Raw genomic sequence first — 27,685 nt, 5'->3', positions numbered from 1 at the left:
TTCAAAAAAAGAAAAAAAAAAGCACAACATTGCAGGGTACATGCATTACAAAAGATATTTCATCCACTTGCCCCAATCCAAATTTGTGCAACGGTACAAATTCATATCGCTTGTCTGGCAATGAGTTTCAGTTGCCAAGGGCAGGCAGCTTTGCACACAGTAGCACTCGGCATTGATATACAATGTACTCATATCTACTTGAACTTCAAAGCATACTTCTGTTTGAAGGTTATTCTGCCCTGTGTGCAAGTGATACATACAAATGTAGACATTTACAAGTCTCAGATCATCATCTGGAACACAGCTTGCACTTAGCCCTCGTACCAACAACTGATTTGGTGATCGTGCCTTTTCCATTTGAGCCCCCCTTCTCTAGTAGAACAACCTCCCTACCCATATTCAGTATCGTACTCTATAACCTCCACTGACATTTTCAAAAAGAAACTCGGACCGACTGCATGGAACAATAATGATGATCACGCAATTCATGGATTATTTGTACTCATTGATTAATATGTTTCTTTTGTTAATTGTTGATGTTTATTGGTGCTATTATCTGTAAAGCACTTAAAAACATTTTGTTATAGGTGCTATATAAATTTCTCATCTACAATTAAATTAAGATTCCTGGAGTCATCATGATGTTGCATTGTGTACATGTACCCACTTGATGCAGTCTACCTCACTCAGGTTGGATTTCTGCCAGTTGCACTACACTGCAGGGAAGGGGGGTAGGCACTAGTGAAGAGTGCTTCAATATTACTTTGGCCTTGCAAAACCCTCAAGTGATATAAAATGTCAAGGAAATGCAATTTTCCATGTTATGAAGTGAAGTCCTTGAAACATATTCGATACTCTACTTTTTTGACATTTGTAAGATTTTAGATATATAATTCTTCAGGATTTGAGAAAAAAAGTCTGGATTCTATTTTGTTCTTTAAGTTTTCTCTTTTTTTTTCTTTATCTTCCATCTTGTTTTCACAGTACAAGTTCTGCAATTTATGAACAAATGCAATCCAATTGGAATGAAAAATGAAGAGGAAAAAATCAAACTAGAAAAGCACTCTGAGAGCGCAGACCTCTGCCAAGCAGCTACTTTCCACCGATGATCTGGCTCTTCCTAAAGAGATTTTTCTCCTCTCCACCACTGGGGAAAAGCTCTTTGGGCTCTTCCATGGAGATCAGTGATTTCCACACCCATAGGTATACATGCTAAAAAATCGCCCAATTTCCCAATATAGAAGCCTTTGTTACGTCATAAACCCTCAGCTGCGCGACGTGCCTCGCCCAGCTGCAGAAACTGGAGCACGCACTTTAGTGCGCATTTGAAAACCTCAAAAATGCGCAACTTGAACTCCCAAGTTCATTGACCCTACATGTCAAAATATCAAAAATCCTTCATAAATTCCCCAAAAATTCTTGGATCACTACCAAAATTTAATCGTTTGTTACTTGTGTCATTCTCAACCTTTCCTGTAAGTTTCATCCAAATCCGTTAACTACTTTTTGAGTTATTTTGCACAAGGACAAACAAAATAACAAATAAACAAACAAACAAACAAACCAACGGTAATGAAAACATAACCTCCTCCCTTGGCGGAGGTAATAACACAAATGTGTATTAATATACAATCTATGCATTCGTGAGTACCTTATGTACAATCACTTTCACATGTATAATGCATGCAAAGTATTTTGAGTTTCAACAAGATAGATCTAGATGACCTGCAATTTTAGACAAAGCAACACACAGTCTTAAGATATTCAACACAATTCACTGCTTCCAACCACTTTCTTCTTTCAAAAGGCATCTTTATTGGCTTGAAACTAATCTAAATTTGGAATATTTAGACAGTCAAACATGTGAACAGCAACTATAAATAAACAATGCTGTCTTGGGATATAACTACTGGTATACTGTATCAGTAATAATAGTCAAATGTATGATTGCTGTACACATAAGAATGGTAAAAGTATAAATCAATTCAAGCATCAATAAATCAAAATGACACATGATTTGCTACCAACAAATAGACTGAGATTCTTGTACCCTGTACACAAGCACACACACACAGAGACACAGACACACACCCACACACACACACAAGCTGAATTTAGTACCATATATAATGATCCAGTACAGTGCTCACCTGTTAATTGGGAACTGCTTAAGCGGGAACCCCGCTTAAAGGACAAGTCCACCTTCATATACATGTGGATTGAGTGAATGCAACAATATTAGTACAATACATCAGTGAAAGTTTGAGGAAAATCCGACAATCCATTTAAAAGTTATGAATTTTTAAAGTATCTGCGCAATCACTGCTGGATGAGAAGACAACTACAGTGTATGATGTCACATGCGTAGAACGTTGTTACTGACGTAAGTTAAGGGTAATATTATTCCCCTTGCCTTCTGAAAGAGAGAAGTCAAGTATTCTTTTGTTATGCGAGAAAAGTGAAAATATGTGGAAGTTTCTTTATACTTTTTTATATCATTGTACACGTGACATCACAAGCTATAGTAGTCTTCTCATCCAGCCGTGACTGAGCAGAAACTTCAAAAATTCATAACTTTTGAATGGATTGTCCAATTTTCCTCAACTCTCACTGATGTATTCTACTAACATTGCTGCATTCACTCAACTCACATGTCTATGAAGGTGAACTTGTCCTTTAAGTGCAAAAAACTTGATGAAACAAATTTTTCACGTGTTATTTCCACCGCTTAATCAGAACCATGACCTGCTTTATCGGGACAAATGTGGCTGAAAAAACTTCCACTGTTTGTCATTAATGTCTAAAAATAATGAGTAAATCCTTAGAAATAATTGCAGGGATTTCATTTTCGTACCAGAAGGATTATTTTCTAACTAGTTCCCAATATATCATACCAACTGCAATCTATCATTTGCCGTTAGGCAGTGAGATGTAGTGCAGAGGCGGTCATCTTATCGAGCGTTGTCAGCTTGTACTCATGCACTTACACTGCAGTGGCGGATCCAGAGGGGGGCGCAACCGGCGCACGCCCCCCTTTCTTTTTCGTTAAAAACAAAAGAAATAAAAAGAAAAAACATGAAATGAAACCCGGAAGTGGCACCAGAAATATTAGTCACGCCCCCCCCCCCCCTTTACAGAATTCCTGGATCTGCCCCTGCACTGTACCCCTTCAGTGCGATGCAGAGAGTCACCTTCCCCGCGTGCGGCCCATACTCTCCCTGTTCATGCATAGTATGCATGCAGTGTGTGTGCTTGTGTGTGACAAGGGGGCATAAATATGAGAAATATGTGTTTGTACAATCATCACAATCAGTGTCGTCATAATGTGCATGTTGTTAACATGTTATAACGGCGAGTGGAAGTTAGCATAGCTGCCTCTTTCTATGCATCAATAGGGTAGGCATCATGACTTTCTGCACTTGGAACTCTTAAAAAAGGGTTATTTTGTGGATCAAATGAATGAAGGTTTGTTCCAATGAGGCATTTGCCAAAATCACGAGACTGCTGTCTTTTCTTATCGCCATTTTGTGTCTGCCTGTTGCATCGCCCATGTACTTGCTGCTCAATTGCTGTGGTTATCGGCATGTTCCGTGCATGGTTCAGTGTAATGCCCACATACTGGGCTTCATGTTGTGTGGTTTACATGGGCCAATATCAGCCACTGCTTTAGCGGGAGCACCACTTAAATGGGAGAAAAACTCGTCTCCCGACCCCTCCCGATTAAGCGGTGAGCACTGTAATTGGTTTCGTACCACTACCCTAAAATACAGTGCATCCCTGTTTTAACAAACATGGTTATAACAGAATATTGTTATATGGAATTTAAAGTTCAGGTCCCCAATTATTATCTTGTTATATATATCTTTATATACTGGTTTATTCGCACCTCGTTTGAGTGTACAGGCCTATTTGTTATCACAGATTATGAAAGTTGTTGAATTATAATTCAATAACAGGTATAAGTAACTTATACCTGTGTGTTTTAGCACAGCACAATTCCACAGCTCATTAAAATGTGAGGGGAAAAAAAGAGAGTATGAGAGTAAGTTACAATGTTGTGACACAAGATTTCTGAGTTTTCTTGATCCATCCTCCTGAAATTTCACAATCTATTTTGCGTTTTCAAACCTCATTTAAGCTACGACTATCATATATTTTTGCATATGTCCTGCACATTAATAATCCATGAAAAACCAATTACCAACCCTTTGATTAATACAAAAATATATTATTTCTCAGATTTCAGTTAACTATCATGTGGACATTTTCTGAATCATATACTAACACAGTATGACCAGATTCGCTGATGACATGATTGCCACGTGCATTTTACAAAAAATATATTATTTCTCAGATTTCAGTTAGCTATCATGTGGACATTTTCTGAATCATATACTAATACAGTATGACCAGATTCGCTGATAGCATGATTGCCATGTGCATTTTACACATAATTAAACAAATTTAAAAACTTTGAAATAAAGTTTGAATAAAAATAGACATTTACGGAATAGATTTCTTTTTTTTTTTTTTTGTGGGGGGGGGGGGGGAGCAATCATGATACAGATGTCATTTTTTCAATTCTCAGGTTTAGCAAAACCACCATTCTCCAGCTTGTCTGAGATAAACTTGAACTTCCTAATGGCTTGGTTGACATCTTCCGCAGTGACGTGGTGGTTCATCACGGCACGCATCGAGTGCTTGGTCTCCGGGAACAGCTTTACCTACAAACACACACCCAGGCAGACAGAGTGAGGGAGAGTTTAAGTGATTAGTTTGATGAAGCAAGGTGAACTCGTATAATGGCAGGATTCCCTGAAACACAGTAAAGTCAGCGGAGATGTTCCCCAATAACCATGTCTTGTGGCTCCCACACACATACACGCATGCATACACACACACACACACACACACACACAGAATAAATCCACAAATTATGGCCATGCAGCTTACAATTTACTACATTTTCATCTCCACATTTGATATATAATTCAACTTTTCATTAAAAAAAAAATCTTCTAATAATCCTAAACCATCATTTTGCATATTGACTGATTTGGACCACTGTGCATGCTTGGAATTGCTGAGTTGGTCATTGTGAATCATACAGACACTCATCACTGGTGTTAGGCCAAAAAAAAAAAAAATGTTGCATTGGCGTAACCCGCCCGACCCTAAAAATTCCGCCGACCCCATGTTTTTTTATTATTTTTTTTTGCTATCGATATCAAATATCTTGTTGATTGCGGTCGCGATCGCACAAACCCGGAAGTGGAAACGGCTCTGGGGATATCGGATGATGTACGAGGGAGAGATCTAGCGCCTCGCATAAGCCTTCCTTGATCAGTACGTCATCTGTTTCCAACACGGACACGTACTCTAACAAGATTTATTCAGTGTATACGTAGCATTCAGACTGCGATGTATTGTGCACAGTTTTGCCATAGGTTTCTTGTGTGGAGAACTTACACGAATCTGTATATGTGGGACTGTAATAGAGATCGCCGTGTGCGATGAAAAGATCGTACATATGGGTCAATTTGCATCTATCTTATCTAAGTCAAAATAGTAAAATATGAAGTGATAACATTCAGGATAGGGATTTCAACATCTTTAAATTCTGTGAAGGGGTATAATTCCAGTAATATCGGCCTCATAAATGATTTGTAGAATAGATGAACACAGCACATTCGGTGCAGCAGTTGTAACTGTTTACTGAGCTGAGCACGAGTTTTACACGTAAAATGCAGGTAGCAAATGACAAAAAAAAAAAAAAAAAAAAAAAAAAAATCCGCCCGACCGACCCTATTTGAAAATCTCATGTTACGCCAATGCAACAATTTTTTTTTTTTGGCCTTACTGCATTTCATAAAAATGTTTGCAGCACACACGGAACAACCTACAGAGGTAGTTGATCATCGTGTGCAAGTCCCAATACTGCTATCAAAATTTTCACCTGTGGATGACAATCAGCACCTCAAAAATATATTCATAACATTGTTTATAAGACACAATTCATAAAATGTGATTCAGTGCAACACCATGTGCTGACTTTGGACCAAGCAAGCACCCTTCTAACTACATGTGTATGTTACTTCAGATTGTTTTTTTTTAATACAGTGGACTCCCGTTATCACGAGGTCCTTGGGACCTGCAGTTTTTTTATGTTATCATCAAATTTTTGTTATAACCAAACAAATAAACAATAAAAAAAGAATAAAGCAGACAATGTTGCGACCTGAATTTGAACTTCATTGTAACCAGAGTTTTGTTATAACCATGTTCGTTATAATGGAAGTGCACTGTATATACAACTGAAGTCCCCCTTTGTAATCCACAACACTGACTTAATGTAACAGCATTCTCTTGCATAATTCTATAAATAACAAGGGTCCCTTTTACTAGCATTAGAATTAGCTTCGTTGTAATGAGGTTGCCTTTATTACCTGTATTATGGACTTTGTTATAGCAAGATTCCTATCTAATACACTTCACACTGACTTTGTTCTATCAAAGTGGGTTTCCTCATCATACCCCTAGCAATTGTTTTCCTTATGACAGGGTTTCCTTTCTTATGACGTGACCAGCTCAGGTGGTCAACTCACCTGTATGCTCTGCCCCAGGACACTAGCCTCGTCGTCTGCTACGTTCCCCACCATCTGAGAAGCCTGCATCACAGGGATGTCTTCCCTCACCAAGACATGAACCATGTTGGTCTCTGTGTTCGCAGGTTCGGCCGTAAACACCGAACTGCCAAGATCTTTCAATCCTGGATGCATTAAATAAAAAAAACAAAAAACTTTGGTCTGACCATGTTACATACATTCTCCCCTAACTCTTGAAATGCTATAAAACAGTGTTCAATAGGATTCTAGGGCTGTTATTATCTTTTCTCATGAATATCAGGCCATTCAGTTGAAAAACAAGGAAGAGTAGAAATTACGCGGTGCGTAAAATATGTCCCCGCCGGAAGTAGCATTTAGTATCAAAATGTACTATATAGGTCAAAAGATCAAGGTCAAAGGTCAAAGAAGTCAAAGGTCAAAATTCTGTGTAGAAGTTTTGAAGCCCTCACCTAGTGCCATCACATAAAGCAAACGGAATCGAAATCCGGTTAGAAATGGCGAAGGAGTAGCATTTTGTAGCCAATGTACAATATGGGTAAAAAATCAAGGTCAAAGGTCAAAGAAGTCAAAGGTCAAAATTCTGTGTGGAAGTTTTGAAGCCCTCACCTAGTGCCATCACATAAAGCAAACGGAATCGAAATCCGGTTAGAAATGGCGAAGGAGTAGCATTTTGTAGCAAAATGTACAATACAGGTCAAAAAATCAAGGTCAAAAGTCAAAGAAGTCAAAGGTCAAAATTCTGTGTAGAAGTGTTGAAGCCCTCACCTAGTGCCATCACATAAAGCAAACGGAATCGAAATCGGGTTAGAAATGGCGAAGGAGTAGCATTTTGTAGCAAAATGTACAATATAGGTCAAAAAATCAAGGTCAAAGGTCAAAGAAGTCAAAGGTCAAAATTCTGTGTAGAAGTTTTGAAGCCCTCACCTAGTGCCATCACATAAAGCAAACGGAATCGAAATCGGGTTAGAAATGGCGAAGGAGTAGCATTTTGTAGCAAAATGTACAATACAGGTCAAAAATCAAGGTCAAAGGTCAAAGAAGTCAAAGGTCAAAATTCTGTGCAGAAGTTTTGAAGCCCTCACCTAGAGCCATCACATAAAGCAAACGGAATCGAAATCGGGTTAGAAATGGCGAAGGAGTAGCATTTTGTAGCAAAATGTACAATATAGGTCAAAAAATCAAGGTCAAAGGTCAAAGAAGTCAAAGGTCAAAATTCTGTGTACAAGTTTTGAAGCCCTCACCTAGTGCCATCACATAAAGCAAACGGAATCGAAATCGGGTTAGAAATGGCGAAGGAGTAGCATTTTGTAGCAAAATGTACAATATAGGTCAAAAAATCAAGGTCAAAGGTCAAAGAAGTCAAAGGTCAAAATTCTGTGTAGAAGTTTTGAAGCCCTCACCTAGTGCCATCACATAAAGCAAACGGAATCGAAATCGGGTTAGAAATGGCGAAGGAGTAGCATTTTGTAGCAAAATGTACAATATAGGTCAAAGGTCAAGGTCAAAGGTCACGACTGAAATTCTGTGTAGAAGTTTCAAAGCTCCCATGTAGTGCTATCATATAAAGCAAACAGAATCAAAATTGGCTCATAAATGACAGAGAAGTAGCAAATTGGAGATTTTGATCACACACGGACGCACACACGGACACACGGACACACGGACGGACGGACGGACGGACGGACACACACACGTACGGAGCCCGTTTCATAGTCCCCTGCTCGAACTCGTTCGGCGGGGACAACAACAAGTTTTCAATGAACATTTATTATCTATTCATATGTTTGTACATAGAATTCCATCCAGCATTACATACTACCCAAAAAAATTTCAGTTTGGCAAAAATTCAAAGAAATTGCTTGTTTGAAGCAATTGGGGCTAAGTTATCTCTCATTAGAGTGTTTTAAAAGATAGTATTGGATTGGAGGGAAATGCACACTGGAAACATGAAATGACAGGACATCCCTGTAAAGTATCCTCTTCCTGTGAAAATACCAATCTGTGTTCCCTCACCTTGGGCAAGCTTCTTGGCATTTTCGTGGTCAACATGGAGCCTTGCATAGCCCTGGTCAAGACCAACCAGTGCTGCCGCAGCCAGCACACCACACTGTCTCATACCGCCTCCAAGCACTTTACGGTGTCGTAATGCCCTATGGGGGGAAGAGAATCAAGGTGCTAGGAGTACATTTCTCACAATCACAGACTCTTTCTTCCTGGATAAAATATGCACAAATGCTTTTAAAGGGATTGGTTCTTCTCATTCGACAGCACAGATCCCAAAGTATCCCTCACAAAAGGCTAATTTGAATATGTATCATTCATATGCCAGTTGAGAAATTGAGCACTTTTGTCTGACAGAAATAAACAAGATCCTTACATACATGTACTTCCAATCGCACATCATTTGATGTAATCATCATAGCCTGGAGCACATATTACACAAGATACAGGAAAAGGGACATATTCCATAGATGTCCATCCAATTCTGTTATCATACTTCAAGTAATTAAATTATAAATTGAGTGTACACATATTACTTCTGAAATCAAGAAAAAATACAGAAACACAACACAATTTACTTTGACTGTGTCAGAGTTACAATTGGGTTGGTAATGAAGTAGAACACAAGCAAGAAATACGTTCAGTGCATGAAGACAGGATTGTTGATTTATTCATCTTTCTACCAGCTTCCAGTATCACAGACTACCATCACTACAAACCAGTGATTACTGCAATTATCATCTGTTGCACTAGCCTCCTAAAGGGCCAATGCCAAATGAGTTGCAATTATACTTAAAAATGCTGTTACACCAACTCTTCATGCACAGGAATCTTTCATGAGAAAAGCAAAGAAACGCACCTGCCGATGAAATCCTTGGAGCCTACCAAAGCTGATCCAACTGGGCAGCCCAGACCCTAATAATATAGAGCAAAGGAAATGCAGTGTAAGAAATGAATGCATAAATATTTACAAATTTATAAAATCGGTTTACATTCCCTAAACATCCGCAATATTCATGAAACATGCTTGTATGAGTTGGCCGACATCCGCAATTATCCGCAGAGGCACAATTTTTGAGCTGCGCAAAATTCTGGTTGCATCCATTCAGCAAATATAAACCAATTTTGTGCGCAAATCATATGCAAATCTTCCTAAATGCCAGCGGGACCGGGCCCTAAAGTAAAACTGAATACTTCACTGGCATTAATCAGGTATAACCAACAGCATGAGATGGCAGGAGGTTCATTACCTTGGAAAAGCACACACTGATGGAGTCGACGTACTGCGTGATGACATCCGGGCTGACACCCAAGGCAACGCAGGCATTGAGCAACCTGGCCCCATCCAAGTGCACCTTGAGGTTGTGTTTGTCAGCTATGGCCCGCACCTGAGTAGTACATCAACATATCTCTCTTTGAACACCACAAATATTGGCATTTACACATGCTTCTTCTGAAGAAAGTATAACTGCACGTCATGGCAGGAATTCACAAAAGAGCTGAATACAAGTGCATATGAAAGGGTATGCTTTTTTGTGCTTGTTTTTGATAGTCCATGGAATAAATTTAGAACAAGGATTTGATTTATTTTAAACTACCTTTCTGACTTCTGGCCAATATGTGTGACATACAAGACATTTGTGTGAATGTAACAGAATCAAAATAAAAACTGGCAGAGAAGGTTCCTTCATTTCTTCCAACAGATTCTGAAATGCCAACAGAACATGTACAGGATCAACCCAAAGGTCACAGCGCCCTCACCTTTTGGAAGAATTCCAGGGGGATTACCCTGCCTCCCGTGGCATTGTGGGTATTCTCCAGACAGATGAGTCGTGTGACAGTCAAGTGGATATCACTTGGACGGATCTTGGACTCAAGCTCCTCGAGGTCCAGAGTTCCATCTGGCAGTGTTTTCACTAGGTTGGGGCACACACCAGCAAGCTGTGCACAAATACAAAAACACAGCTACCATCGTTTAACTCTATGCTTCTCAACCTTTCTTAACCCTGGGCCCACTTTGGCTCATATCAGTCCCCCCCCCCCCCCTTTTTTTTTTAAGGCCCATTTAGATAGAGAACAAATATTTTTTTATCTATGTTTTGACCAACATTCTTGCAAACCAGTTGGGAAACAGGGTTTAAAAAACTCTACAAGTCTACAAGTCCTGAGAAATGTTGCTTCAAAAATCCTCATACTGCCGCAAAAATCCTCATATTGCCATCATTACATTGGCACCTCCAAATTATATGACATATCTGATATTAGCAGAAAAGGGCTTAATCAATTTTTGTCTGCTCAAAATCAGAAAAAGCTATAAAAATATGCCATTTTCAAAGAGAAACAGGAGCTTCAATTAGAATCCTCTGAAATGTGTTGCTTACTGACAAATCATCTATAAATTTGGCAAAAAAGAGCCTTTTGAAAATGTTGCACCCAAAACAAACAATGACACAGGAACAAGAAAGGGATCAAACGAAATGGATCATTTTTACTCTACTTTCATAAAGCTTGTTATTAACCACATTACCACACTGCCTTCCATGTGATGCATACACACCTGAGCCATCCCACCCTGCTCCCAGGTGAAGATGTGGCAACGGTCTCCAAGGAGAACCTCCTCACCTCGTCCCTGGCAATGTGACATCACTGGAAAACATACACAAACAAACAAGCAAAGGAAATGATAAACTCAGTAGGAGCGTCTTCATCAGACCAAAGTTCAAACTAGCAGGCTGTTCTGCGGTCTAGGAAAATAGCCTGAATGCGGGTCTTTATTAGCTTGAAAACAGCCCGTTTGGGAAATTAGCCAGAAGTTGACACATGCATACTTTGCATCATTACTCAGCTCAACTCGCACTCTACATAGAGTTCCACGGGCTCAGTGCATGGTTCGAATGATGAGATTGAGAAGATTTTGGGTTAATAGAGACGCAACCCATATAGTGCGCTAATTAAAGAATTAGCACACTATTTCACATAGTTGACCAAGATTTTGGGGAAAATTTTCCCAATCAAATAGCGCATCATTTGTGTCCTCATTGTCCAAATAGTGGGTTAATTTGACATCAGGCTAATTTCTTCACCACAAAATAGCATTCCATTTTGAAAATTCAATCTGATGAAGACAGGCCCACCTAGTCTGATTGTTAGGTACCAACTGAAGACAGGTCCACCTAGTCTGATTGTTAGGTACCAAGTGAAACTTGGCCTGAAGTTTCATTAAATACCAATCATAAACATACACAGTGAACCATAGTGGCATTAAAAGTTGTATGACTTAGCCTACAAAGAAGACATCAATACAGGATAGAACGAAAAGAATGAAAATGAGCAAAAACTGGTACATAAATAAATGAATTCAAAAATACAGAAATCCCAAGTAATCAAGACCGCTTTAAGATGGCAGTTAGCAAGTCTGTTAAAAAAAAATTGTTCAAATAACAGTCCACATCTTCTGTGCATTTTTATGTGGACATTGTATACAGAAATACTCTCTTGTAGAAAAATGATGTGACTAAAATTATGTATCAAAAGCTAAAATCACAAATAAATGGAATTTGATGACTACAGCTGTGATACTCAGGCAAGTGCTGGATTTATTCTCGTACATGAAATGAGATTGGACATTGTCCCTGTTGGCACAAAGAGGGCAGCATCCTTCTTAAAGAGCTCTGCAACCTTTGTTTGGAGTTCTGAGAGAGAACGAAAACATAAACATACACAAAACAAATCATTATTCATGAAAAATAACACAAATTCTTAGCTTATTTAGCAGTAAAAAATTCACAGATCATGATGGCTTTGAGCAACAATTGCCTGTCAGTTATGGAGAAACAAAGATTCCATCAAAACTGTGCTTTTTGCAATACCTTGCATCACAAGTTACAGAAAATCATCACAGCAAACTTCAAGTGTGGCAAAAGTTATGATATGTCATGTGTATAAAATTGTATGGGTTAATACAGTTAGGCCTATTGCTGACAGCACTGACCCTTTTAAAACTTATTGCTTTAAAAAACTTTAAAATTATAACATGTAAAAAGATTCCAGTCAAAACTAGAAATGTCGCTACAGCGACTGGTTATACCCCCGCCAAACAACATTTCATAAGCTTTGGTCCAAACAACATTTCATAAGCTTTGGTCAAAAAACTGAGGAAGTAGTTAAATCTGCAAGATCTTTCCTTGATCTTCTGCCATTAATATGCCGTTACCATGGCAACGTACTTTCGGGTACTGTCGAAAAATGCGTCTTGCACATCTACAACCAAAGGCACACATCTGTACCAAGTTTCATGGAAATTGGGCAAAAACTGAGGAAGTAGTTTGCAACACAAAATTTTCCATCATTTTGGCTCATAATATGTGAGCTGTTACCATGGCAACATACTTTTTGTCACTGTCAAGAAATGTGTCATGCTGACCTATATCCTAAGACAAACATTCAATATGAATTCCATGAGAATTAGAAGAACACTGATGAAGCAGTTTTGCCATGAAGCATTTTGCCCTATATTTTACCAATAACATGCCGTTACCATGGCAACGCACTTTTTGCCACTGCGGAAATATGTGTCTTGCACATTAACATATTCAGATGAACATCTGTACCTAATTTCATAAAAATTGATCAAAAACTGTGGGAGGAGTTCGCGACGCAAGATTTGTACCCATTTTTGCCCATAATATGCCGTTACCATGGCAACGTACTTTTGGGTACTGTCAAAAAATATGTCTTGCACATCTACAACCCAAGGCACACATCTGTGCCAAGTTTTATGGGAATCGGTTGAAAACTGAGGAAGTAGTTCGCGACGCAAGATTTGCAACGGACCGACCGCCCGACCGACCGCCCGACTGCCCGACCGTCCGCTGATTCCTATACCCCCTTCAAACTTCGTTTGGCGGGGGTATAATTACTTTGTATGAATTAGATTTGAGAACCAAAGGGTTCATTTGGTGTGGCAGTGCACTTAAAACATGCATCACATTTAAAACACGCATCACATTTAACCCAACTCTATCTATCTGTTGTTTTTGGCCACTGTATTCAAGTGTATTCAGTTTTATGTTTTTGATGTACATAGCTTCCATTCTACAGGTACATGTATAATATTTGTTGTTCTTGAATACTGTTCTTTCTTGACTGTTTGTGAAATATAAGTCACTTTGAAACTTTGAAACCTGAAGAGTCAAGTTACCGTTGACAGTTGGATCTTCACCAAAGACATCATCCCCAACGACTGCCTCACTCATGGCCTTGCGCATGGCCTCTGTCGGCCTGGTGATGGTGTCGCTACGGAAATCAATCACATATCCTTGATCCTGAAACATCATGAATTACACAAAAGGAGAAGAGGAAGACACAGATAAAACATTTTTAAACAATACTATAAACCACAAAACACTTCATCATGAAGGCAGAAAATTTACTAAAGATCTTCTTAAAATGTGCACAAAGAGTGCTAATGTCAACACCTAGCATTATAATTCAACTTAAAAACCCTGAATTTAAACACTAATATATTTGATGCAAAATATCTAAGTTGTAATAATGAATACCTCCAAAACAAACAAGCAAACAAAAAACAAACACAAACAGCAACAACAAAATGAATACTTGCAGAATGTCAATTTCAAATGTGTGTTTATTATATGTTAGAAATATGAGTAGTGTCAATGTGTAACTTGGAGACATTCTTGAATGCTCTACAGTGTATTTTTGTACCTTTGTATAGAATGATTTGAATCATTTGTTCTAGAAATAAGAGCAATAGTATGTACCAGTGCAGTATCGCAATATGTACACGTGAGTAAACAAATGCATATAGTACTGTACATCACAAAGGTACATTGTAGATATGAAGTCATCTGGAAAGACAAACACAGAAGGAAAATTCAGTAACAATTCCACTTATTCTACATGCCCTCACACTGTCAGCTGAAATTTGGTAACTCCATTGTACAGCCAACAAACAGACAGAATTTTCTGGAACTCACTCACAGTCCTGCTGCATTCAGGATTCATTATGTTGGTAACTTTGAAAAATACACACAACTAGTACTACAATGACAGAAGCTCAGTTTTCAAAATTCCTGCACATATCACAATGGTTTATATTGTTTTGAGTTTAAGATTGATTGCAAGTATCAAACGCAGCAGGTTCAATGTGGGTTCACGAAAAACAACAGCAAATGGGAAAGTATTTAAAATAATAAGGAGTTCTTTGCCAATTTTATATTTCACAGTTCACCTCTACATGTAACTCCCATGACTCACAAGCCTCACGATTCACTGGTAGCTAAACGTTTTAAGATGTTTTCATTACATCTCTTGCTGGCAGGGTGGAAGAAGGGGGTTGAGCATAGCTCAGTTACGGGTGCCAGGAGAGTCTAGGGGTCACTGGAGCGGAGTGTCCCCCTTGGCCCATAAACAACACACCATTTGTCAGTCATGCCTCTTCAGTGTGACAATCATTACGCAGAAATCAAGGGATGGGACTCCAGGGAGAACGACAATATTAAGTAGAAACCAAGGAATATGGGACTCCAGGGAGGTTTTCAGTAGTGAGAAGGCAAATTGATCTTGGGAGAGGATGAAATTTTGTTGTGGTTGTTACAATATTATGGGTCTGCCAAGTATGGTACATGTAGCCTGGCTTCAAGGCTGTCAGTTTTTATTTTTCTTTCTTTACTATTTTGCTTGCTTATTAAACTTTTTAATAGAAGCCTTCTTTTGCTTTAAATTATGGCCATACCAGCTCGAGATGAACATATAGTATCACACCTCTTCTATTCACTCATGGTCACATCACATTTCTTACACTACATTTTCCTGACCAAGCAAAAAGGGGCAAATAAAGCACATATGGCTCACTCTTGGGATAGGGTGCTTCACCAGTCCATTCACCTCAGGAAATGAAAACTCATATTGAAATTAATGCCATTGACCCTTGACCAAACCAATCCAGTAGGCACTGGGGGGGGGGGGGGGGGGAGGGGCAGGGCATCACAAAATATGTTCCTCTGACCCCTGTTACAGACACATCCTTTTCCAAGTTACCTTTGGGCTGTGAAATATGCCCTACAAGCTACAAGAATGCCCCTATATGGTCATTACTAGTACAGCTTATTCGCACAAATGCAATATATGCTATTGCAATGTATCAGCATTTTGTTTGATAGTTGAAAGAGGACTCTGTTTTAGAGTCCAGATCCTGGCAGACATGATGAGTTTCGAGTATACTCAAGCAGGTGTCTATGGGAAATGCATGCTGTAGCAAAATCAGTCGATCTTCAACAGGTTAACCAAACTGTGTGTGTGTGTGTGGGGGGGGGGGGGGGGGATTTAATGTTGGCAGTTCTTGAGAGCATTGATGTACCAGTCTCCTCTTTTGACAGTCAAAATGCGAGTCAGTATAACAATGAAAGTGCTTGATCCCAGTTTTAAATTTGAGATGGCATTTCCTTTCTTTTTATTGTTTTCATAGATATCCTTTGATCATTTTCTTTCCTTTCAGGGGTACGAGAAGTCAGAGAATAGTCCATCACATTCTAGTTCTATTCTTGTTTTGTTTTTCTCTTCAAGACATTTTAAGTAAAATGAGGAACAAATTCACAGATAGTACCGAGCGCACTTGGTTGGGAGGCTAGAAACATGCCAGTGGATTATATCTCCATTTGAAGTGGAATTGGGTCAAAAATATATAGGTTAGCAATGTTTGTCTTCACCAAGGATTTTCCTTCAGGGCAGTCAGCACTTTCCCAAAGGATTATAGGCATTTTATTTTGGACTGTAACACAGGTCACTTTTTATAGGGTAATTGGAGACAATCTGATGACATTTTCTTCTGATAAAACCTCATTAGACTTCATGGTAATGTTTCGATGCTTGAACAACATAACACACCCGATGGTACTAGTACATAGCCTATTTTTAGAAGTTCAGGTATTTAGACCACCCACCCAACATAAATAAAAGTGTTGTAAATCATTGTTCAGACTTTGTCGTAATAAGAAAATCACAATGAAAAATCAACATGAATGAATGGCCCAGGAACAATAATTCATTTGGCATATCTTTGGATACATAACCTTTTGAAAGGCATGTTGATGCAGAGAGTCTCAGGTACAGATATATGTACGATACGTACCCACCACTGCCCCCACACTAGATCAAATACCAGAAAATAGGACACCCTGATTCCATCTATGGGTAATAGGTTAAGTACATCCTTAAAAAAAAAGACTTTAGAGCACAGAAGTAATTCAATGGTACAAGAACAAGACATAGACATGAAAAGTCATTTGGATGAATTGACTACAGTATTCAGTCTCCCTGAGCTTGAGAGCTGCTCACACAAGCACATATTAATATCTCACTGAATATATCACTAAGTTCTAGATATTACTGGAAGAATATTTCATCATTCCTTCTTGCAGTATCATGGTACATTGTGATACATGAAATGCTAACATACCTTCCTACACTTAGTTACTTTCAAAAGGTGATCCTTAACCTTCAGGATAGCTATCCTCAAGGATAAGCATGTCAATAAGCATCGCGTAGACGCACTTGAAGATACCTACAGCTGTAACTTGAAGTTAATTCAAAGATAGCTATCCACGAGATATCTCGGCGTTAGTGCACTATCAACGAACCGTGGGGGTCCCCACTCATGGTTAAGCATCATGTGGACATGACAATCAATTTACTTGTAGATAAGCGTGACCTCCTCACAAACTCAACTCCACATCTCCCGCATTTTTCCCTGCTTTTGGGTCAACATAATGCACTACTTGTGCGTGCGTGAATGGAGTCGAATCATACACCCTTGTTAGTTCTGGAGTCATTTAAAAACTTCCGGTTCTGTGGTTTATGACATCATTGAGTGCAACTCACTGGTGAAATGGGGACAAGAGCTTAAACCCAACGAAAACTACCTTCAAGGATAAGTGTTAACGTGGGACTGCGTAATAGTAAAGGCACAAGAGCTTTTAGATCCTCAAGGTTAAGGATCACCGTCTGAATGTAACTTATGAGTGCATTGTACCAAAATACTTATTTTCATATGTATTCAGAAATTCTCCAATGTCAATGACTACTAATAATGATTTTTCTTAATTATTCATTCCATGTCCTGTACTCTGTTATGCTGATTGATTTTGTGAGCAGTGAGGTACAAACACATGACATTCAATTCAAACCTGTCAATGCAGAACATCCTGATGAATACCATGAAAAAATCAAACAAAACAAAATCAAACATAATTATATATGTGATTTCTTAAATTAATTTTGCTGCATATATTTGAGATTGCACTGAAGTGATCAATCCATTTATGACTGGTCTCCATATTACTCAGGCCGAGCTCTCTAGAGAACAATTGTCATAGATAACACTCAAGGTCTGCCAAAGGTCAAAGTACAACAAAGTAAAAACAGCACTTGAAAGAATGACATGCATCGCTTAGCAAGCTCTACTTGACTACTGCAAATACATGCAGTATCTCAAAAGAGAGCTTCACTGGTGCTTTATGTGTGGGTGGCTCTGGGTTTTCTCACACTTCGGCAATGCCCAATTTTTCAGTTTGGAGATTTGTTTTTTTTCTTTAAAATCAGCTCTTCATTTCTCAAATGGGAAGGCTCTATGACAATCTAATCAAATCTCTGTATGCAAGCTAACCATTCAATTAGCATAAAATTTATAAGTTACAGCTGTACGTGTAGATCTTTGATCTTAGCAATGAGACATACAAATGTATAGACACAGAGAGACCAACATACACATTACATGGTACCGGTACTGATAAGTCACTGGACATACACGTACATGTAGGACATGCCAAGTTATTGTACACTGCACCAATACCGAGACATTTATGAACTCTTTGGGGTCGTAGTCCACCATGTGACCAAGGAGTCAGAGATAAACCTTATTGAAAGCCCAATAAAATGTAGAAGACACAACATTTCTGCAAAAAGGTGGCTGCCTAAGAAGCAAAGTGAGTGTGAATATCTGTTGTGATATTTCTTCGTAAGCATGCTTGACCTCATGAATAAGCAAGAAAATGAGTTCAGATCTAAAAAAAAAGAAGAAAAGACTTCAAAAGAATGGGGGCTGATTTCATCAGGAAATCTCTGAAACTCACAAACTGGGGCAATAAATCAGTGAAACATTGTATGCCATGTGCAGATGATAATAAGTACCAGTATGCAATGGCAAAGATGCATTGTTTGTAGGAAAATTAGTACCATCTCGTATGAAAGCAAGCAATAAAACAGTTAGCAAAGACTATATCTAGTGTACCTCACACTGAATAAAACACTGGAAACCTGTATCCACACTTCTGAGAGTGAAGAAAAGACATTCCTTACCACAACCTTCAACTCCCATATGATAAGATTTGAGCTTTTGTTCTTAATTGATTCAAAGCATTAGATTTTGACTACCAGTACACAATACTGACTTAAGATAAGACTGACTGCCCAACTCAACTGCTGCTAAAAAAAAAAAAAATGATGACTTCAAAAAAGGAACAGAATGAAACAAAGAAGAGCTAAATGAATTGATACAAACCATTTTGACTGCAGTACTTGACAAGAAGCGTCTGGGGAGAGTGTTCCTGTAAAGGCAGACTTCTCAAAGCTCTTGAACAGAATGAATGCGGACACAGAGATTCTTTCACTTTTATGCAGGTCAGTGGAGGAAAAACGCAGCTCTTTACACAGGAAGTGTGGTGAAATGTTCAAACTGGGGCGCGGAGGGATCGAGGGAGAGGGTCATGAGAGTGAGGGTACAACGATGCTATGTCAGGCAAAGGAAGGAAGCCATGCAAGGAGTTTTTACGGCTAACTATCGATGGTCTCATGCAATCACGAGCTGGGAGTTCATGCACAGATGGACTCAGCCTGTGGAAGGATATGATGAAAGAGTGATGACATTCTTAGCAAGACAAAAAGATTTACATACACAGCGAGGGCACCATGTCTTTTTTTAAAATACTTGTTTTGCCTTTAAAAACAACATCAACAGCAAAACTAAAGGAAATATGTTTGTTTAACTTGCAGCCTCCTAAGATTGCACCACATTTCACCAGCAGCATGGAACATAGCATGAACTCTGACAAAGTTTAAATGTGCAAGTACAAGCTGATCTGCCAACTGCTTCATGTGTTACAAGACACACTCCCCCCCCCCCCCCCCATTTTATAACAAGGCGATGTTGAAATGTATTTCATCAACTCAGCACTGTAATATGACAAAGTGTATAAGTATAGGATGAATTTTGGGAAGTTAAAACTTTACAGATCTGCAGTGTGAAATGCATTTGGTTCTTCTGAATCTGAATTCATCACTTTATTGCTGTAGGGCCTTCCTGGTTTATATGCTGCTGATACTAAAACACCATGTGTTTGTTCTGCCTTTCAGTTGGATTTCCTTTCAGTACTTTATACACCTTCTCAAGGCTGAAATTTCTACTTTTCTACTGCAAAATAGCCAAAAAAGCAAATTTAGCATCGTAATTTGCAATAATCAATCATGTGCACAAAACAAGTGTTCATGGCAATTAAAAAAAAAATCCAAGTTTTTTAAAACTTGTTAACTTTCTATCAAGGTGATATACTTTGTGGTGATTATACTGTAAAAGTGGAAATTTTCGCGGTGTTGAAATTTTTGCGCATTAGATGATGTATTATTTAGCAAGCTACGTACTTCAAGGTCCTGTTTATCTTTGGGAGCAGTGATTTAAAAATATTTTTGCTTGCCATAATTATGTTCCTGTGCGTGATGGATTCCGGAATTAAAAACATGTGAACTCTTCTTACCCGGCCAAGCGCGAAAGTATCCACCTTTACAACATTCTCTCTTTTTTCTTCTTTTTTTAGAAACTGCTGAATTCTATTATGCCAATTCAATAAAAACATAGGCCTACATGATATGACAGTATACATGTCACAATATTTTGCATTTGAAATGGCACTAATTTACAAAGATCATGGAACAAGCCGAAATCTAAAGGAATGGCAATGACTAATACACACAAATATTTCATACTCAGAAGAATAATGACAATGCAAAATTTTCACTACTGCTGTCAAAAGTCTGAGTTTGCATTATGGACAGATCATGAAGACATTGCTTTTGCAAAATTTCATATTCTTTCTCTCTTTCCTCTTCCTCCTTGTCATTAAAAGTTTCTTTGAGATAAAATTTATGTGAGTGTATGCATGCATTTATGGGTATGAACTGTGACTCTCTTTACAAATAGTACTTCAAATACTGCACTGTATGTCATCAGGGACAGAGTGATGTGCCTTTAACTGTAATGGACAGCATGGGAACCAGCAACATTGTTCAGAGGGAATCAAGGGGCCTTAAACCAACAACTCATAATCACAGGTACTGTAGGGACCCTATGCACACATGTATACACAACCAACTTGAGCCACCTCAAAACTCACATCAAGGTTTTTGCTCTTTTTCTTCTCTCTCTCCTACAAGCTCTCTTTAAGAAAATAAATCAAATGTTTAGTAATTGCAGCATAAAACAGATCAAACACCATTTTTCGAACAAAGTAAGTCAATCGTAAGAGAGAACAAAAATAACAGCTTTCCAGTTCTCCTGTCACTTTACTTGTTGCATAAAAAAAAGTAATGATTAAAATTATTCAAAAAAAAACAAAAAAACAAACACAGCTTATACTACAGATTTGCCACAGAGCAGGTTGAAAACATCATTATTCTCAGCAACACACACACACACTATCACTTTTCTTCCTAGATAAGTTCATTACACACAGAGAAACATGATGAGAAAGACAAATATAGTCTGCCTCTTTCAATCCCGGAGATTATTACATATCATTCATATCTAAATTTACCAAGAGTGAAAACGAACATCAACATTTCAACAGCAACATCAACAGCACTGTCGTGTGAGACCTTCATCCACTTGCAAATGTTAACTGCTCTCGTGCTATCATTTTTAAATATAGTAAGTTAAATTTTACTATAACGTTTAATGATGCAGGCGAGGTCCCTGATATACCGGTAGGCAAAATACTAGACAGAAAAAAAAAAAAAAAAAAATCTGTCTGTTTGGAAGAGTTTGAAAGCATTCTTTTTAAAATCAAACTTTGATGTAGGGCCTACTTTGATTTGGTACAGGAGAGGATTCCGTGAAGCCAGAACGTATTCATTATTACTATGACTATACCCGACACATATACAGTATACAGTCTGATCTTCGCTTTCGGTAGAGCAAGATGCTTGCCTGCCACATCCTGGATCTAGACTCAGCTCAGGAGTCTCGACTTGATGCCTGCGCCTGTCATGCAACTACTTATAAATGATAATCAAGCATAGTGGTGGTCATGAGTATGACAGTAACAATGTTAGATAAATACCAAAAGTAGAATCTAAACTAGAGATTGTAATTTGTCATCACTGACAAATTAAGGTGATCCGATTTTTTTTATGAATGATTCGAGTCCTGATCGCAATAGGCATGACCATACAAGTTTCATCTCTGTTTAGAGACATTGTCCGTGTGATGTTTGCATTCTCATTTAGAAAAGGGAGTCATATCTGCCATCTTTGGTACCAAATTCTGTATACACTGAATAACGAAGATACAGCAATGAATACATATGACCTTTGACCCACCTTTGCACTCCCAAGATTGCATCTGATGAAATAGTGGTTATTTTGTGAAATGATTCTCGCGACATCGTCGATACGTGTGAAAAATATGGGAAAGATAGGACAGGTATTCACTAAGATACAAGATGAAACATTTATGACCTTTGACCCTAATTTACATACCCAAGATGTTGTCCGATCTAGTAGTTGTTATTTTATGAAATAATGTACGAGACATGAACTAAACATGTGCAAAATATGGGGGTGATAGGGCGTGTTTTTCTTGAGTTATTGCAAAGAAAGTTGCAGAAAGAAAGAAATATCTCAATACATAGAAGATAAGCTTTAATTTCAACCAATTTTTCATCGTCATCCCGACATCGTATGAAAAAACAAAGGGCACACTTACGATAGCGCAAAGTCTCAGCTACAACATATTAAAATCTGGGAGAAATTCACCGAAGGGTAAGTGAGCTAGTGCTCGATAAAGACAATCATGTCAATTTTCACATTAAAGAAAATTCCCTCCCATAGAGATAACACGTCATAACGAAGATACAAAAAGAAGTACATATGACCTTTGACCTCAAATTGTACAGACAAGATGGCATCTGAGTAAAAAGTGGTTATTTTGTGAAATGATCCTTGTAACATGGTCTTTGCGTATGCAAAATATGGGAAAGATAGGACATGTATTCACTAAGATACAGGGTGAAACACTTATGACCTTTGACCCTACTTTACATACCCAAGATGGTGTCCGATCAAGTAGTTGTTATTTCATGAAATAATTCACGTGACATGAACTAAACATGTGCAAAATATAGAAGTGATAGAGGCCGTTTTTCTTGAGTTATTGCAAAGAAAGTTGCAGAAAGAAAGAAATATCTCAATACATCGAAGATAAGCCTGAATTTCAACCCAATTTTTTGACGTGATTCTGACATCGTATGAAAAAACAAAGGGCACACTTACGGTAGCGTAAAGTCTCAGCTACAACATATTAAAATCTGGGAGAAATTTACCGAAGCTTAAGTGAGCTAGTGCTCGATAAAGATAGTCATGTCAATTTTCATTTCCAGAAAAACTGCACTCCCATAGAGATAACACGTAAACTGGTCAAATTTGACAAGATTACTTTTAATCCATTTTTACGAGGTGATACCGTTATCCAATCAAAATATTGTAATTTTATGTTTGAAAGAACATTAAATAAGCTACATCATACTGAAATCTGGGTGAAAATTGACAAAGGACTAGTGAGATACGCTCGAATGAACTTGAAATTTGATGACGTCATTTTGAAAATTCACTTTTTTTACTTTATTAAGAAATTTGATATCTTTTAATCATTTTGTCAGCATTGCCACCCCATGAAATGACATGTACAACTCATCAGCTTTCAAAATATGTACAGAAAATGGGGGGTCACCGTCCATCCTGACGAGTAAAATCGGATTTAAAATTGGCAGTTTTTTGGCATAGTTGCACTGTATATCGCCATTGACGCGCGCGCGGAATTTCAACTTTGACGGGCCCGTATGACGTCATATTGAGTCGGATTGATTTGAAACTTGGTATAAATATTCCTTAACATTTCAGACATCCGATCAAAGTGAAAAAACTGGAAATTTCAATTGCACATGAGCTGTGCGTGCGTATATGCGCGCGCGCGTACGCGTCCGTCCGATTTTTTCAATTTTTCAAAAAATGCTCCAAATGGTCTGAAACGTGTGCAAAAAAATTTTGAGCTCGATTGGAGCATACAAATATTTCAACGCGCGCGTACGCGCACGTTTTAAGAGAATATATAAATTTTTAGAACATGAGTAGAATGCGCATAATTTGAAATATATGTGATGTAAATTTCATTGAAAAATTTCATTCCATTAATGAGATATGATTGAGAATGTGTTTTCATATAATGACGTCATAGTGACGTCACGGTCCACTGATCACAATGATACATTAGATTTGTCGTCTTTGGGACATGATGCATACATGGTATAATTTTGAAATTGATAGGCAGCGGACTTTCTGAGCTAACCTCTGCACAACTTTTGCGGAGAAATAAAGAAAGAAAGAAGAAGAAAGAATCCGTACAGATACAGAAGGTGATCCGAAGGATACTCGGATCACCTAATTATACCTTGATACCCATGCTGTATTTCTTGATCGCATCCATTATCATTTGATTGAAGAGCACCTTTTCTACGCAAGAGGGAGTCACTACTGCTGGTCTCTGTCTGCGTGAAAGAATGGTGCAGATCGTACGTAAGCGCGCGGGTAGCATTGGCCTAAAATCCTGATAGATCCCGGTGGGCAGCTACTGCTACTACCAGCAGACAGACCCCAGGCCGTCGGTACTGCGGAAATCGATCAAGGGCAATCCGCTTGGACCACGGCTGGGACGAGCGGTTCCGTTACCATCGGCATGTACAGCACACGGGTACTACACAACGGCCGCGCTAGTCTGGGCTCCGTCCCCTTTTCCTTGGTGCGACCAAGAGAGGGCGCAAATTTTCTTATTGCGATAATCGAGAGACTGCGCGCCCAATCTCGGGTATCGCAGTTCTCGGCGTATCGCTATCCTCGGGTGTCGCGCCCTCATACGGCTTGTCGCGTACAATCACGGCTACGAGTAAAAAGAGTCCAGAAGCTAGACTACGGCCACGCAAGTCAGGTGCGAAGGCGGAACGGATAGTCTTAATCACGTACCGTAATAGACATATCGCGGTGTTGTGATTTCACATACTAGCTGGTTTTTTTTTAAAGGTCCCACAGGTGTTCGTTATTTTAAGATAAAAACCACTCTAGAAATATAATTGGCTCCTTCCGACGTATTGAGGGAGATAAAAAGATGTATAAAGCATTTATTACAACTGTTACAACTTGATGATGCGATTTTTTGTCTGAATATTATAGGCTACTCTCCAATCTATCTGCGCCTGAAAAACCGACGTCCGCCCACTTTACAAAGTGCCATCCGGTACAACAGAAACGTAAGCTAGCTAGACTGTTGTAACTGTTGTGTAACGTCACTCTCTGTTCTTGCTTCCCAAAGATGTTCTTGTAGAATCTCTTTGTTGTTCCACTTTTCTCTAACAGTCGTCTGTTTCCCTTTCTTTTCTTTTCTTTTCCTTCTATTTTCTTTTCAATTGTGTTATCTTCTTCTCCTTTCTTATCTGGTCCTTTGTATAATTTTCTGTTCTTTTCTTTGAAAATTGGAATTAAAAAGTGTCATCTGGATAACCATGGAAGTGAAATCTCACTATTAACGTTTCTCTCTACTTCTTCCTCCTCGATCCTATATTTTATAACAGAGTCGTGTCGTCCTGCTCTTTCGCACTTTCCATTTCATTTCTTTTCTCTTTCCTTCCGTTTTTCCTCTTTTTACTAAACCTTTCTTGACTCTTTCCCCCATTTTTGTCTTCTTTGTTTTTTGTCTTCTTAGCGACCATATCGCCGACAGAGCTGGCCATCGATGTAGACCCTACATACATTAGTGATGGTAATGATGATGATGATGATGATGATGATGATAATAATAATAATAATAATAATAATAATAATAATAATAATAATAATGATAATAATAATAATAATAATAATGATAACAATAATAATCATAGTAATAATAATAGTAATAATAATAATAATAATAATAATATACCTGGAACTTGTATTAGCGCATTATCGATTCAAAACTGCTCTATGCGCTTTACATACAATATCTCGATATCGTTAAATTACAATAAAACTATGTATATAAGCCCTTTTCATTTTCTACAGATTCTGTTGATGAACAAAGCCGTAAATGTACTGGAAAACTATTCCACAGCTTGGGGTCACAAAAAAAAAAAAAAAAATAAAAGCTAGCCTCTGCTCATTTTGAAACAACATGGAATGTGAAGTGTCTTCACGAGAGTGCCGGCGCCTAGCTGTGTGATATGATGGGGACAGTAAACTACACTGTATATAAGATTTAATATTCAGGTGCAAATTTTGGTAGCAGGGAACCTATACATACACTCATATACAATCAATGCAACCTTGTGTCCGAAATTCTTTTCTCAACTGGCAACCAGTGAGGTGCTTCAACAAAGGAGTTGCTCTGTCATCCTTTTGTACTTCGAATAATAATCCTGGGGCATGAATGCCATGCGCCGAAACACCTCAACATCTGTTTTGCGAACATAATAACTAGGTTATACGGAGAGTTTGAGTATTTCAGCCTCATACTAAATACAAGGGATCGGATAGAATGCGCATATCAGGCTTCCTTTGAGAGCGTCTTTCTTATCCGACAAAATTTATTACAGATGAAAATTGGGAGATTATGAGATTGAGTATAATATAATACACGTTTCGTGGAGACAGTTTATACGAGCTTCGACCTGAGATCAATGACGGTGATAATAAAGTATATCTAAGAATACTGATGGCATTAATAACAACTAGATCAGTATTTATACTGCTAATAATAACACCAAAATTTTGGCAATACTATATGCATTCATTCATAATTTTATGTGCTATATCACAATCAGACTGCATACGCATTGATAGGCCTATACGCTATTTACAATCAGGGCATAATACCACTTCTGTTACAAAAAAGTGTCTTGCGCTCATGTCATAGGTGCATGGGGAGGGAGAGGATGATAGAAAGAGATGAAAACAACAACAAGAACACCCCAATCAAATATTTTTGGCTCATCATATGCTGTGAGCTTTTGCCAAACGTATCGCTAGTAAATAAGGTGTATATTTACAAAGGTATATATTTATAAAGAAAATATACTGTCAAAAATTTGTATGGCAAGAACTTACATCCCCGTCATCGTCATTCCTTGAGCATAGTATACAACGAAATTCCTTCTGAGAAAGATATTGAAGAATATAATACCATCGGCTATATACGTACTGATAGTGCCCATAATGCAGAGAGCCCTTCATTGTAATGAAGGGCCCTGGTAGTGCCTGTAGAGTCCCCTTTTCCAGAAGGGTAATGAAGGGCTGGATTTCTGGAGGAAGGTATCTTAGAGTCCCTGCATGGTTTTTGGTGCATAATGTGTTATGCCGAGAGTCCCTTTATATATACCTTATAATATACAATGCCGGGAGTTCTCTTCCCACTTTGATAGTGTCGATGAAGTGCGCCCTCTACTACACTAGAGGCAACTAACCGTGAATTTTGTTATTGATTTTTTTTTATAGAATATGTCCCAGCCAGCACTGATTTCAAATAAAACGATGTCATAAACACATCAAACAATATTATCATTTTATAGACCTATACATGCTGATAAAATTAATGTCTCTTTATACGAGGGAGCTCATAATAGTAATATTAACTCATTATTAAGAAAAAATGTAAATGCGATATAAGAAGAAGCGTGAAACATCAAAAG

The 27,685-nt window shown here is 38.3% G+C and overlaps 1 protein-coding gene across 1 annotated transcript; it reads right to left on the bottom strand.

Annotated features, from left to right (window-relative positions):
* Window positions 1-4,577: 4,577 nt before the first annotated feature.
* LOC139724433 (uncharacterized) lies at window positions 4,578-24,546 on the bottom strand. The gene is made up of 10 exons (XM_071635577.1): window positions 24,421-24,546; window positions 13,828-13,951; window positions 12,236-12,319; window positions 11,185-11,273; window positions 10,389-10,568; window positions 9,878-10,015; window positions 9,487-9,542; window positions 8,640-8,776; window positions 6,606-6,769; window positions 4,578-4,724 (listed from the first exon to the last, which is right to left on the bottom strand). Exons 1-10 carry the CDS (start codon window positions 24,460-24,462, stop codon window positions 4,578-4,580), a joined length of 1,161 nt encoding a protein of 386 aa, XP_071491678.1. The 5' UTR covers window positions 24,463-24,546.
* Between the last annotated feature and the right edge of the window lie 3,139 nt (window positions 24,547-27,685).

This window comes from Diadema antillarum, unplaced genomic scaffold (genome assembly GCF_040938485.1).
Source record: "Diadema antillarum isolate AM-2024a unplaced genomic scaffold, OU_Dant_1.0 scf00000214, whole genome shotgun sequence".
In the NCBI taxonomy this organism is placed as follows: Eukaryota; Metazoa; Echinodermata; class Echinoidea; order Diadematoida; family Diadematidae; genus Diadema; species Diadema antillarum.
The sequence above is the reverse complement of the archived record's forward strand: the minus strand, read 5'-3'. Positions and strand labels throughout refer to the sequence as shown.

What these genes read in the sequence shown, in the direction of transcription:
- LOC139724433 (XM_071635577.1), bottom strand. Translation starts at nt 24,462, where the DNA reads ATGATAATGGATGCGATCAAGAAATACAGCATGGGTATCAAG. An exon ending in AGCAGGGTGGGATGGCTCAG is followed by an intron (nt 10,569 to 11,184) that starts GTGTGTATGCAT and finishes ATTTGTGCACAG; the next exon opens with CTTGCTGGTGTGTGCCCCAA. An exon ending in TCCTGGGGCAGAGCATACAG is followed by an intron (nt 4,725 to 6,605) that starts GTGAGTTGACCA and finishes GTGTGTTTGTAG; the next exon opens with GTAAAGCTGTTCCCGGAGAC.